Source organism: Opisthorchis viverrini (assembly GCF_000715545.1).
Source record: "Opisthorchis viverrini unplaced genomic scaffold opera_v5_435, whole genome shotgun sequence".
NCBI lineage: Eukaryota > Metazoa > Platyhelminthes > Trematoda > Opisthorchiida > Opisthorchiidae > Opisthorchis > Opisthorchis viverrini.
In genome coordinates, this window is record NW_008752098.1 from 32,693 (window position 1) to 45,176 (window position 12,484).

Genomic DNA, 12,484 nt, shown 5'->3' on the forward strand with positions numbered 1-12,484 from the left:
TGAAGACTTGTTCGGATGCATGAAAGAAGCGGGTTGAGCAGTATACGGTCTAGTTACTGCCATCAGCGCCTAGGTAAAGTACAGCAGTTTGTATGTTTGGTTTTGTGACGCAGGAAGACACGAAGAAACTGTGCCTAATTGGGTGAAGTGTTTGGCGGATAATGGGTACTTGATCAGGTACTTGTAAATCAGTTTTCCAATGCTTCGAACGGGAGGTCCGGCGAGCTGACAGGGGCGTAGTTACTGGATTGTGGGCACCGCCAGACAGGATAGCCTAGACAGGATAGTTGCGCAAACCAAGATCGAGGACACTAGGGGTGGGGAGCAAAAACAGTGGCCGGCTGCCTAGTTGACCCGCGCAGGATTATTTGACGGGCGCTAGGCTGGCGAATGGGGCGCTTATGTTGCATCCAGGAGGAGCAGGAAACTGATATTATGCGAGCCATTCCGCTTCAGGGTCTGGCAAACAGTTCCGACACCACACCAGATGGGACGTTGGCAACACCGAGCGCCTCCCCTATGATCCTCGAGATATAAGAGGCCTCTGACAAAATGGTGAGTAATTAACTTCCCTCAAGAACAGAAGTTGTTTCAAGCAGGGTTTGGGGGGCATCTGTGAGAAGTGAGCTCATAATTCATTCGACCATTTGTAGCATTTTGTTGCGGAGGAGCACTCCCTACGGAGTGTGAGGGGATCGTTCAACCCCAGAACATCACGTCTTGTAGCAAAACTTCTAAGTATTTTGGCTTTGGTTCAGCAGCTAACAGGTGCGCCGAGAGAGAAGTAAGACAAGTTATGAACAGTTTGTATCTGAGAAAGATACTGGAGGCTATTTCTTGAAAAGGGGTCGTAGAGAGTTGAGTTGGTACAGAGTTTGGTGGGGTGTGAAGGAATTCTCAACACAGCCGTTAGGCTTAGGATGCCTGATTCAAATAAGTGGTAGCAGTAGTTACATGCTCGCCCCGCTTGTCAGACATCCGGGTTTCAAATCCCGGCACGGCCACTGGATATGCACCGCTGATGAGCTGCAATACGAGCGAAACTCGAGTCCAGTGCTTCACTTTGGTGTGGACTGGCCGGAATAATTACGCCAACACAGGAGCACGACCGTTCAAAAGAGAGTGGCGTGACTATGAACTAAATAACTATCCCGCAAAACCCCACAATTGCTTCTTCTTTTCCTCGGTTCGATGGTAGTGTGTGCAGGTGGATTAAGCCCATCAATGCTCTGATCGACCTTTGATTTTGCTGGTGTGCTTTTGAGTTCAATAATACTGTACCTCTTTTCCTTGCACTGGACGATCATCTGGATCGATTTTGATGTTCGTTAGTGGCTCTTCAGTAGAGCCATTGTATTAGCGGTGCTTCCGTCTAAGTTGTCCCCATATTGATACTCGTGCCGAATTTTTTGTTTATGGAAGCAAAAAGTGACTGTAATACACCACTGTGTGTGGAGGAAAGGTAGAGCACAATAAGAAAGAGTTATACCGGTTGCCTTGTGAAAGAGTCACCAGGCTTGCGGCCATATACCGATTAGTGGCGGACCGACGGAGAGGAAAATAGATGTAAAACTGCATGGGCTTGACGGGGATATGCGTGATAACATTTCGTGAATACAGGGTTAGATGGTTATTTTGGAGGGTAAGATGGATAGTTAGATAGAAGGGATGTAGAGAGGCTTTGGCTTTTCCGTAGTATAAACGATCGATGCAGAGTATGTTTGGGCATTCGATAAAAAAATATAACACAAAGCGAAATAATAAACGTGGGTGATGTAATAGGTTCGCACTGTAATGTTTTTGGGGCAAAATCGCCAATGTGCCGCTGGCGGTGGTTGAACAAATGGTAGAGGAACGTTCAGATGGCAAGAATCAGGCTCCTCTATGTTCCAAGCGATGATATGTGGGGCCGTAAAATAAGTTCTCTTAGGCATAAGAATAACAAAATCGAACTTACTCGGTTTGATTGTCATTCTTAGAACCTGTGGTAATGTCAGACAAGAAACAAGGATGTAGAAAACCGTGCCGATTTTATTGAACGAGGTCGTAAGTGAGCGGGCGGGTAGACCCAGTATTTTGCGCTTGTTTTCACTAATTTGCACCGGGTTCATGCAGGAGTCATGTGATGGGGGCTACCTGAGTAGGATGAGCAGGTGGGAGAAAGATATTTGTCTAGCAAATTTACGCATTTCTTGAGGACTTTTGAGTGGATGCTGCCTGTGGCAGTAGAGCCTCCCGAATCTCGTAGAGAAGTTCGACAACCCCTCCGTGGAGATGGATCTACTTTCAGTACTGGAAATCTAGCGATGCCCAGCTATGCAGGTGGTAGAACCTGGTTTGCGTCAGTATTGGACGTAGCCGCGCCGGATAGATATTTCTGGGGTCAGGGTGGCTTAATGGGGAGTGCAGGTTTCCTGAAGTATAAAGAGGATCTCCGACGTGTTGAGGACTGGGGCTGTTGTGGAGCCAGATCAAAGGAAGCCATTTTGAAGATAGAAGCCTTTGTACGTCTTTTGTGAGGTTTTATTGGGAAAAATATTCCGGGTAGAGACATTGGTGAGCCTTGGATTACTCGTCATGATGGTTTTCCAGTACCATCTCCATGTACTTCCTTTAAAGCTTGACACTCTTCGAAATCCCTAACCTATTCTTTCTCCGATCCCGAGGTCACAGTTTGGGTTGAGTTTAAATGTATGTACGGTTTGTGGATGCAAAACAATTTTCGGCTGCCTGGTCGTTTGAAGGTAGATACCTCATCGCTCAACACTCCGTGGGTTCAATGTTTATTCACATACCACTGCAAGTACTCCTGCTGTATGTCGAGTACGAGTCAGTGATAAGTGGAAAGGAACGACTGTGCGTTGCGTCCGAAACTGGTTTCGTTTTCCCTCGTGCAAATTTTGAAAGAACGTTTTCTTTGTTCAATCTATTCACAGAGTACACACGAGTAATTGTTGAATTTTATCACTCGCTTTGATCGGGCTACTTGACGCGAAACTGGAGAGTCTTTCTAAGGCACTGGAGGATTTAGACACCCAGAATGCAGCGACTTGGATGAAAGTTGAAAAGGAACTTTCTTCCCTGAACGAGTACCTCTCGGTATCCATACTGGGTCCCCCGGCTGCGAAGAAAGTCACAACTTTCTGAAGCGGCTATAAAGACCGCCACAACGTCTCTAGTGGACGGGCGCTTAAGAGGAAACAGATTGATAATCTGGTGGTCATTCTCCGGAAAAATCACGCCGGCGAAGCTGAAACAATCGAACCTCAGCAATGTCTTCAGCAAGCCTGCTCAATCGCTCCACGCAGAATGGTTACGCGGAAAGGAAGCAAGCGAACTCTTGGGCTTCTGGTCACTCTTTCCTACCCACCTGACATACAGAAGATCTTGGAACGGGCTGGGAGCGTTCAAAAGGCTAGCCCAATGATCAGGCATCTATCTGAGGATCGCCCTCTAGACACGCGAAAGCTTGGTCACAGCAAGTCGGGGATGGAGGCACGAAACAGGCCTCCGCTGAGTACCAGTTCAGCCGACCCCAAACTCATGATCAAGCCGATTGTGGTCATATCCCCTTGATCTCCCGAAAGCAGGCCGGACAGCAGTTTTTATTCGACCACCACAGGCCTCTTGCCCACCAAAGGCGGTGATGCCCTAAAGGAGGCAAACCTCACATGCAAACAGCGCCCAAAGTACGTAGAGCTATCTCCGTAACGGACGACACTGGTGCAGCCATGCGCTCCTCAACGAAGCCACATCCCTTGAACTGTACTGAGTTAGATATGTGGGGGCAAGCGGCAAAGCCAACCTCCAGCTCCACTCCGTCAGAAATCGGCCTCTGCTTGTGGACACAGCCGTCGCTCAGGACCCCGACAATCAAAGCCATAAACACCTGTAGCCAACCGGAAAATCCCTCGTACATCCAGTTGGCCACGCTGATCGCCGGCGGATCGGGCGTCTACACAAACACGAAAGAAGAGCGACTGCAGCCAAAGAAGCCACATAAAATTCGCCAGATTAGAAAACTGCTGGCTGGCTTCAAGACGCAGTCCTCCGCAAAAACGAGTCTCTTGGGAGCTCCACCAAAATCACTGCTTCTTGGTGCCGCCACCCAGCGCTTAGAACCCGACAGAGACACATCTCCGGTCAGACCGCGCCAAAACACCTAAGAATCAAGGAAAGTGAAAGCTTGCCGAAAATCTTTGACCAACAGTAAATCTGGTCTCCAAAAAGCGGGTGCTGAAAGAGCTACAAGCAGCAACGGTTGAAATTTTAGCCCACGGGGAAAAACTCCGTCACCAATGGTAAAAAGTCCGAGCACATCGGGCTCGCACGGAAAGAAAAAACCTCTCAAGAAAAAGCACCCCATTAACCACGAAGAAAGGAAGCAGACTACATCGCGCCAGAGGCCCCCTTTGGAGCCTTGGAGATAAAACCCGGCGCACAACTATTAAGCATGCTAACCATCCTGGTCACTCAACTTTCGGCTCCTCACCCTCGGAGGCAGCAGATACAGTGTTGAAATACTTGTCTACAAACTGCTTCAGCCTTTTCAACAAGCTCGGTGATGTTAAACAGTCAGCTTGCCTTGAACAACCGTCCATAATCGCACTCACAGAGACCTGTTTTACGCCAGATATCTCTGACGCGGAGATCTTGATAGACGCTTACCCTATTTTTCGAGGCGACTCGAAACGAGGGAGGGCTGGTGGGGTTGCACTATACTTACATGCGGCCCTACCAATCCCGATTGTCCTCTCTGGCACCACCCCCGCACCCAATGCGATGCACTGTGGGTTTAAATCCCGCTACGCGTGTCCGATTCCCTCCTCCACACTGTGGTCGACCGTAGCCCCTCGAACCCCCTGGAGTTGGCCAATTCCTCATACAAACCCCTGAGCAACTCTCCTCCAACTAACACTTCACTCATCTAATGATGATAGGTGACTTCAACGCCCCAAAGGCCTCCCGGACGGAGGTCCAGTGGGTCCAAACATGCGGACATTTTGCAGCGGCGTTGATTGAAGTCGTTCAACAGGGCGCTGTGAATCAACATGTCGTTGCATCCACCAGATATTGAGCAGGCCAGCTACCATTTCTCCAGGATTTGGTCACCACCAACGAAAGACACTTCGTTGATCAGTTAACAATTAATCCTCCACTGAAACATAGCGACCACTGTGTGCTGACCTTTGATTTCATCTGCTATTGGGCCAGAAGCCTCAAACCTCAAACGTCGTTTCGAGACTTCTGCCGTACAGACTTCTCAGGAATGCGCATCTTCCTCGAACAAGTCACAATGGGACCAGCTCCAGTGGAGGAGTTATATATAGGACCATTGTCCAGAAAGTTCACGCGGCTGATGCGATATTCGTCCCAAAAAACCAGCACGCACTCGGGTGAACTGCAGGCTGCCAAAAAGGTTTCGGCGACTTCTGGAAAAAAGGTCCCAACATTTTATATGAAGTTGACCACAAGGGTCTGCATTTCGTAAAAGGCGGAACCGCTGTAAATCAGAAATCCGACAATGGAACCATACAAAACAAACCATCATTCTGGGCCTCGCTCGAAATAAACAAAAACGTACTGTTCAAGTACATAAGACATTGCCGCAGAGGCAAGCCATCCGCGTTCTCCTTGAGGGACAGGAACGGAGAACCGACGAGTGACCCAACGGTGGTGTCTGAGGTTTACAGAGAACACTGCGTGTCTATGCTCAGCCCCAGCGTCCTCGCTACATCCACTGTTGTCAAAGCGGAACTACGAGCAGCATCTAACCAACCTGGTTTTTACGGTGGAGGACATTCTTCAACTTTTGCACCAGATCAACCCATTCTGCGCGTCGGGGCCGAGGAGGTTCATCCAAGGATCCTGAAGGAAACGTCCTCCACGCTGGCAAACCATTTCAACCTGGTGTTTCATCAGTTGCTTGACGAAGGCCACCTCCTCTCTGCTTGGAAGGAAGCGATTGTCATGCCAATCTACAAAACTAGTGACCGACCATCGGCTGGCAGCTACAGGCCTACAAATCTCACTAGCGTGCCGTGCACGGTGATGGAACGCATTCTGAAGCGAGCTATCCTAGATCACTTTACTTCCAGCACACTGATGTCTCCAGCTCAACACGGATTACTCCCAAACTGCTTTTGCGTGAAAAACATGCTCGTGTTTATGGACAGCTTAACCCAAGTCAAAGACGGAGGACTCGTATCGGATGCCATATTTTTCGACTTCTCAAAAGCATTTGATAGGGTCCCACACGTCCCGCTGCTCCAGAAACTCGAGTCTTACGTGATTCGAGGTAAAATCCTTCGCTGGATCAAGGCGTCCCTATCAGACAGATCATTCCGTGTGAGCATAGGCTCGACCGACTGTTCCCCAGCGCCGGTCTCCATCGGAGTTCCTCAAGGCTCCGTCCTGGGGCCAGTGCTGTTTCTGATCTACGTCAACGACCTCCCAGACCTTCTTGCGAGTCCATGTCTACTTTTTGTGGACGACCTGAAATCCTGGAGTTCCAGTGCATCATCTGCTTTCAAATGGATGTAGACGCTGCAAATGAGTGGTCGTTTGACTACCATCTTCCTCTGAATGAAAAAAGTGCGTCCATATGTCGTTTAGAGGATGCTCAGTGAATGTCTCTGTTTTGCATGGGAAACCGGCCCAAAAGGCATTCGCCCTTCTACGGATGATCCGACGCACCTTCTCCCGTATTACTCGCATGGACTTCCAAATACTCTATGGTGCCTACGTCAGACCGCTCCTGGAGTACGCCAACCAAGTCGTCTACTCAGGATGCACGAAAGACGCCACCCCCATTGAGCGTGTCCAGCGGGCCGCCACGAGAATGGGTGTCGGCGTCAAATCCGTGGCGCACGAACCCCTCGCAATGCTCGATCTCTTTCCCCTGGAGTACCGCCACCTCCGAGGGGACCTGATTCTTACTTATGCCCTGTTTGAACAAAGCTTGGCAAACACGTTTTTCACCATCGCCCCAGAAATCACATGGCGGGGACATAGCAAGAAAATTTTCAAACGCAGAGCGCACACATTCTTTAGACAAAAGTTTTTCTCATTTCGAGTAGTAGCTGCGTGGAATGACCTTCCTCCGATGGTTGTCTAAGCCCCTTCTAGAACCCAGTTCCAAGCACTACTGTACATTTATTTATGCGAATCACCATGCTGACAAGCATACTGCCCCGCGCTGAGGACATAAAGAGCAGTGCCGCACCCTTTTTTCACTTATGCCTTTCAGGTGAACGACAGCCACTGGTCGACAAGAACAAAACCAACCCGGAAAACTTGGGCAAAAGCCTTGATCCTGTGTATCCTCCCATGAGTCCGTGAATCTGTGAAAGGAAGGCGTGTAGCATGAGGAATCCAGGAACAAAGAAGCAATGTGTCTCGCTCGATGGGGGAAACATGATCTACTGTTCCACGTATTTCGATAAAGTTGAGGTCAAGGTTTTTCGCACTTTCATGGACAGAGAAAAGTCATTAGTGGCAGAATAATGCTGCACATATGTATTTTGATACACCTTTGCATCCAAAAGGAAAAACTTGGGAATACACAAATTAGCGTAATTCATGTGAATATTATTCAGTCGAAATCCGACGCTATCAAGGGGTTCGAATGAATTTATACGGTGCTGAATTGGGATAACCGGACACGAAAGTGTGGTGTTCGGGATAAAAACGAAGGGTAGTGGTGAGACTAGAGGTATTGCCATATATTGAAGGCGATGTATTTTCTCAATTATTTTCGTAACTGTGCAGCCGCACATTGAGGTCAGTAGGTTCACAACGTGAGCTCTACTGTTTGCGTACACAAACCATATTTACTAGTGTCATTATCAATTACTGAGTTACGCAAGCAGGTGGTAGACAGGCTCTAAATCTTCCGCCACTCAGCTGCTCCTACGCAGCGAAGGGTCGGACAGAAAGAGCTACGCAATGCGAGCTCTCCAATGACGTTCGAAGTGTGTCCCAGCCAGCGTGTAGCGTGAGTCACTCATCCATCACGAAAGCGTTCATGCTGGCTAAAATCGTCTCGCGTGCTTCATGATTGCTGGATAAGTGTTCCAATCATACCCAACCAATTTTTTGTGGATACGGATGGTCAACATGGCAGCTTTTCTACATCCCCTGAACAGAGGAAACTATGGTTTAAATTGACACAATGGTGTAGATCGCACAATGGTGTTGCATAGTGAGTCCCTATCGATTAAACCGGAGCCACACCAGCGCCACAGCTATTAGGGTTTGGCAATAGCAAATATGGCCATCTCAGTATGTGAGGTGATCTCGTTTCCAGTTGGTCCGCCAGAATTTATATGACTACCCGAGCAAACTAGGCTACTCACCATGTCAGTTGGTTAGTCTGCAACTGAGATTTGTTTTTGATCCTACCCAATCTTGTAGAGGGGCTTTGCAAATCGCAGCTGCGAAGTCCACACCAGTCACCGAGGCAGAATTATTTAGATGGCTAGTATCTTTGCAGGATCTGAACCAAGGAGAGCACTTACATCCATATCTTCAGAGACCGCGGATGAAAGTAATGGGATTTCTCCGTTTTTCGATGTTTTACAGCAGTTCAAGCGGGTGGGTGGCGATTCGTGCAGTGACAGGCTAAGATGCAGACCGCTATTGAGATGAACAGAAGAGGGAGCTGTGTCAAATGAATACGGGAGCAAGGGTGCCACCGGAGCGGAGAGGAAACAAAGCTGAATGTAGACGGTGAGCGTTAGTCCTGAGAGCGGTAAGTGGATACCGACTGAAATTGGCGGATTGTCAATGTACCAAACGCGCCTAGGCGAAAGGTTAGTACAAAACGATTTCCTGATCAGCCCAGACAAAGAAAACAGTCTTAGGGCCATGTTTTCTCAAGATCGCAGAATCCATGGTTGACCCAAAGCGGGTATAACTGGTGACAAAGTATGGCGCAGTCAACCTTGCAAGCACTGCTCTGAGCGAACTCCATGTCCGAAAGCTGCTCTCAATGCAGTCCATGGCCACGGTGTAGTCCGAGCTGTTCAAGGATGATGAAGATGCGTTTGACTTCTGCTCATGGATTAAACACAAGATTTCCTTTCACCCGAATGCTTTCAAACCCATTCACTGACGCTCCATCTTTGGAAGGAGGTCCATAAAGAAGCCCAAGGCGTGTTAGAAGGTAGCATAATCAAGGAACCCAACGATGAGTAAAACACCTTGGTTGTGCTTGTGAGGGAGGCAAACGGAAAATACGGGTTTCGCGTGGATTTCGAGCGTTTGAACGAGCTGGGTTTGCTTCGGGTTGTGGCTGTCCGTTCGGTTAAAGGAAGAGGGGAAGAATACCAGCTTTGTTCTCACAAGTCCATCCCTAACGATAGTACATAAAAAAGCAGTAAGACGCGAAAGAGAGGACCAGAAGTTGCCACGGATATTGTGCTGACACCACTAGGTTCTCATGACCACCGAGTCCTTTTTTAGGGTAAATTGATCTGTCGGATCGTTTATTCCACCAGCATTCTGATTATGTTCAAAATTTTCCGCAGTAGTCCATCCAAGTGCCCATGGAACTTCGCCACCTCCTGTGAACAGTGCGGGAGGCGGATCTCACAGGTCATGTTTTTTCGTCATGAAGAAGTGATATAGCGATCAAAATTGTACACTGTTTACGGACCGGTGTTGATGTTTCATTCCGGCTCTCCAAAATCCTTCATGACGTATTTTGCTGGACCGCGCTTCTAAGTGATCAGCCCATCACCCGTGAAGACTTTCACCAGTGAATTAGTGTTCAGTATTTCCGGCATCGTCCCGCTGACATTCCCCTATTTGTTACAAGCCAGTTGACTCGGCTAAGGACGTGTGGTGTTTGTTTCCTGCACCGAGAGCCTTATCCACATCCTGGATATTAACTACACACCAGTATACTTGGTTATTATTTCAGCTCCTGGGTATCCGGTGTTCGAGGCATCTATGTGTCCTCACTGACACTGGTAAAGCTCTTTGAGGGTGATGAAATCTGCTGATTTCGATAATGTCCAGCGCTAAATAAGCCTGGCCAGTTGGTTTGTTGGGGGTTAGTAACAAAACTAGCATCATGGCCTTTTCAAACTGCCCCAGGTCAACCTCAAACTAACATTCGTTATGAAAAATGAAAATTAACAGCACAACCAATCAAATTCAAGAAAGAATACAACGGAACACAAACCGTGAACGGCAAGCCGGAAGCGCAAATATCAAACACTCAAAAGCATCTATCCAACCATTCAAGGGAATGGAGAAGATTCTCAAGATTGAATCGCATCGCTGAACAATTTATTGCATTTCGCACAGTAAACGTGTGAGAATCGACTTTCAGGCGTATATCGGTATTACCAGAGGAACTAGAAATCCAGAATTCAGCGCAGCGTAACAAGTTGCACGTATGTATTCGAATTGGCTTATATATACATCGTATGGAATATTAAAACAAGAGAATAATGAATAAAGCAATGAACGGAGGATCAGTCATATTCATCACAATTTATTGCACTTCGCACAGTAACCGCTTGAATAATCGCTCCCATAGGCCATGCACACTGAAATTCAACGTTGAAATCTTATAGAGTTGTGATGGAAAGTCTTCACTGTGACCTTCCGGTGAACGAATACTATAAAACAACCATAGCAAACTCGATTGCTGAAGATTTGACATAAACCAGATTAGCGTATAGCAATTCGCGAGCCCGTAGTATACGACGCTTTCCCCGGCTCTGTTCGCTCTTCACGCCGTCAGCTAATAATGGCCCAAATGTCAGCTCATTTTGACGTCTCCTTGGCTTGAAACATAATGGTAGATACTCACTTCTGAGAAAATACCTATTTGGCTGAACTAAACGCATACCGGCGTGTCAAACATCAGTGCTAGCTATCAACAGCTAAAAGAGAAAGGACGAACTAATCATCCTCTCCAGAGGTTGCCACATCCCATCACAATTGATGAGCGGACCCGCGTTTCGTGTCACCTGTCAATCTGGAAGACGGTGGACAACAAGTAACCGGACGCAAAAGCGGATCAAATACACGACCAAACGATAATCACTCGCGGGTCGCTTAGGAACCCTTATCCAAACACGCACACCAATAACAAATACTCTTCCATTTTCCCTTCATGTCCATTGTCTTTTATACCCTTTAGATACAGGCAACCACCTAAATTGTTCACGGAGGAGTGCACTGTCACCTCATGATGTTTTGACATTTCCTAGAAGTTTAAAGTAAAAGTCGATAACTGGTCCATCTACAGGGCCTAGGGTAGTTTTGTTTGCGGCAATCTCCTGCATTCCACTCAGCATGGCTGCCTCGAGTGACACACATATTTAACTAGTCCGCCTGTTACATCGACCTAGCAAAGGTGCGCTATATGTTCTACCATTCTTTGGTTGTTAAACGTTCTCGTCGACGGAGCCTTTAAACCACGAATAAGTGACCCATTTTGAGCCCCTTCGTAGATCTTAGCGGTGCACCCGGAAGATCCACACTTTCTGTCGTATCTCCACAATTTTCAATAACGCCTACACTTGCGTGCTACCACCTGATTGCTAAGCATTGTTCCTCGTAAATGGTCTCCACATTTTGCGCTGCGACTCAATCTTCATACAAAAAATAACAACACGTGCTCAAGTTGACAGAGTTCAACCTTAGCCAGCACCGACCAGACTGTATACGCACTCTGGAAATTCCGTTGAAGCCCTTTTATGTTCCTTAAAAACAGGCAACATCCTGATCCCGTATGGGTAGATTGACAAAGCTCCTGCTCTCTGGTGACCTTTGTCGTCGCATATGCCACCCCATGCATCCACCAGGTAGATGGTTGTTATCCATCAAAATCGTTGCTGTTTCCAACCAATAAGTTTTCTCAGCTTCCTGACAGTGTATTTCGTTCTCGCATCCACTGCATTCTCTGGGATATATCAACACCTATGGAACACTGTGAGAATTAATTGTCGTACGTATATCGGTATAACCAGACGAACTAGAAATCCAGAATTCAGCGCAGCGTAACAAGTTGCACGTATGTATTCGAACTGGCGAATATGTACAGCATATGGAATATTAAAACAAGAGAATAATGAATAGAGCAATGAATACAGTATCAGTCATGTTCACAACAAACACCTAGTATTTAGGCAGCTAAGTTTACTTCACTCATTGTCCACCAGTCATACTGAGAGCAGTTATCTCACCATAATTTAAAGCCTCTCTAACATAGGTATCTGAGGTTTTGGCTGTACAACTGTGTATTGCAGCGCGGCTGCCGCACTAGAGATTGTATCCTCATTCACAACACCAGTTTCCCAGACCGCTATTTTAAAGTCCTTCGGGTTGTACGCAAGCGTCGCCTGTTGTAATCTTATTTCTCTGGCTGTGATTCTTCTTTGTCACAGGCATCTCAATTCTCCTGACTGTGTTCAGACTCCCTCCACACCCCACCAAATTCTGGATAAACCAAAACCTATACCAA

The 12,484-nt window shown here is 47.4% G+C and overlaps 1 protein-coding gene across 1 annotated transcript; it reads left to right on the forward strand.

Annotated features, from left to right (window-relative positions):
- Positions 1–2,210: 2,210 nt before the first annotated feature.
- T265_11030 (hypothetical protein) lies at positions 2,211–2,519 on the forward strand (the record flags this gene model as incomplete). The annotated part of the gene is made up of 1 exon (XM_009177573.1): positions 2,211–2,519. One exon carries the CDS (start codon positions 2,211–2,213, stop codon positions 2,517–2,519), a length of 309 nt encoding a protein of 102 aa, XP_009175837.1.
- Positions 2,520–12,484: the final 9,965 nt, after the last annotated feature.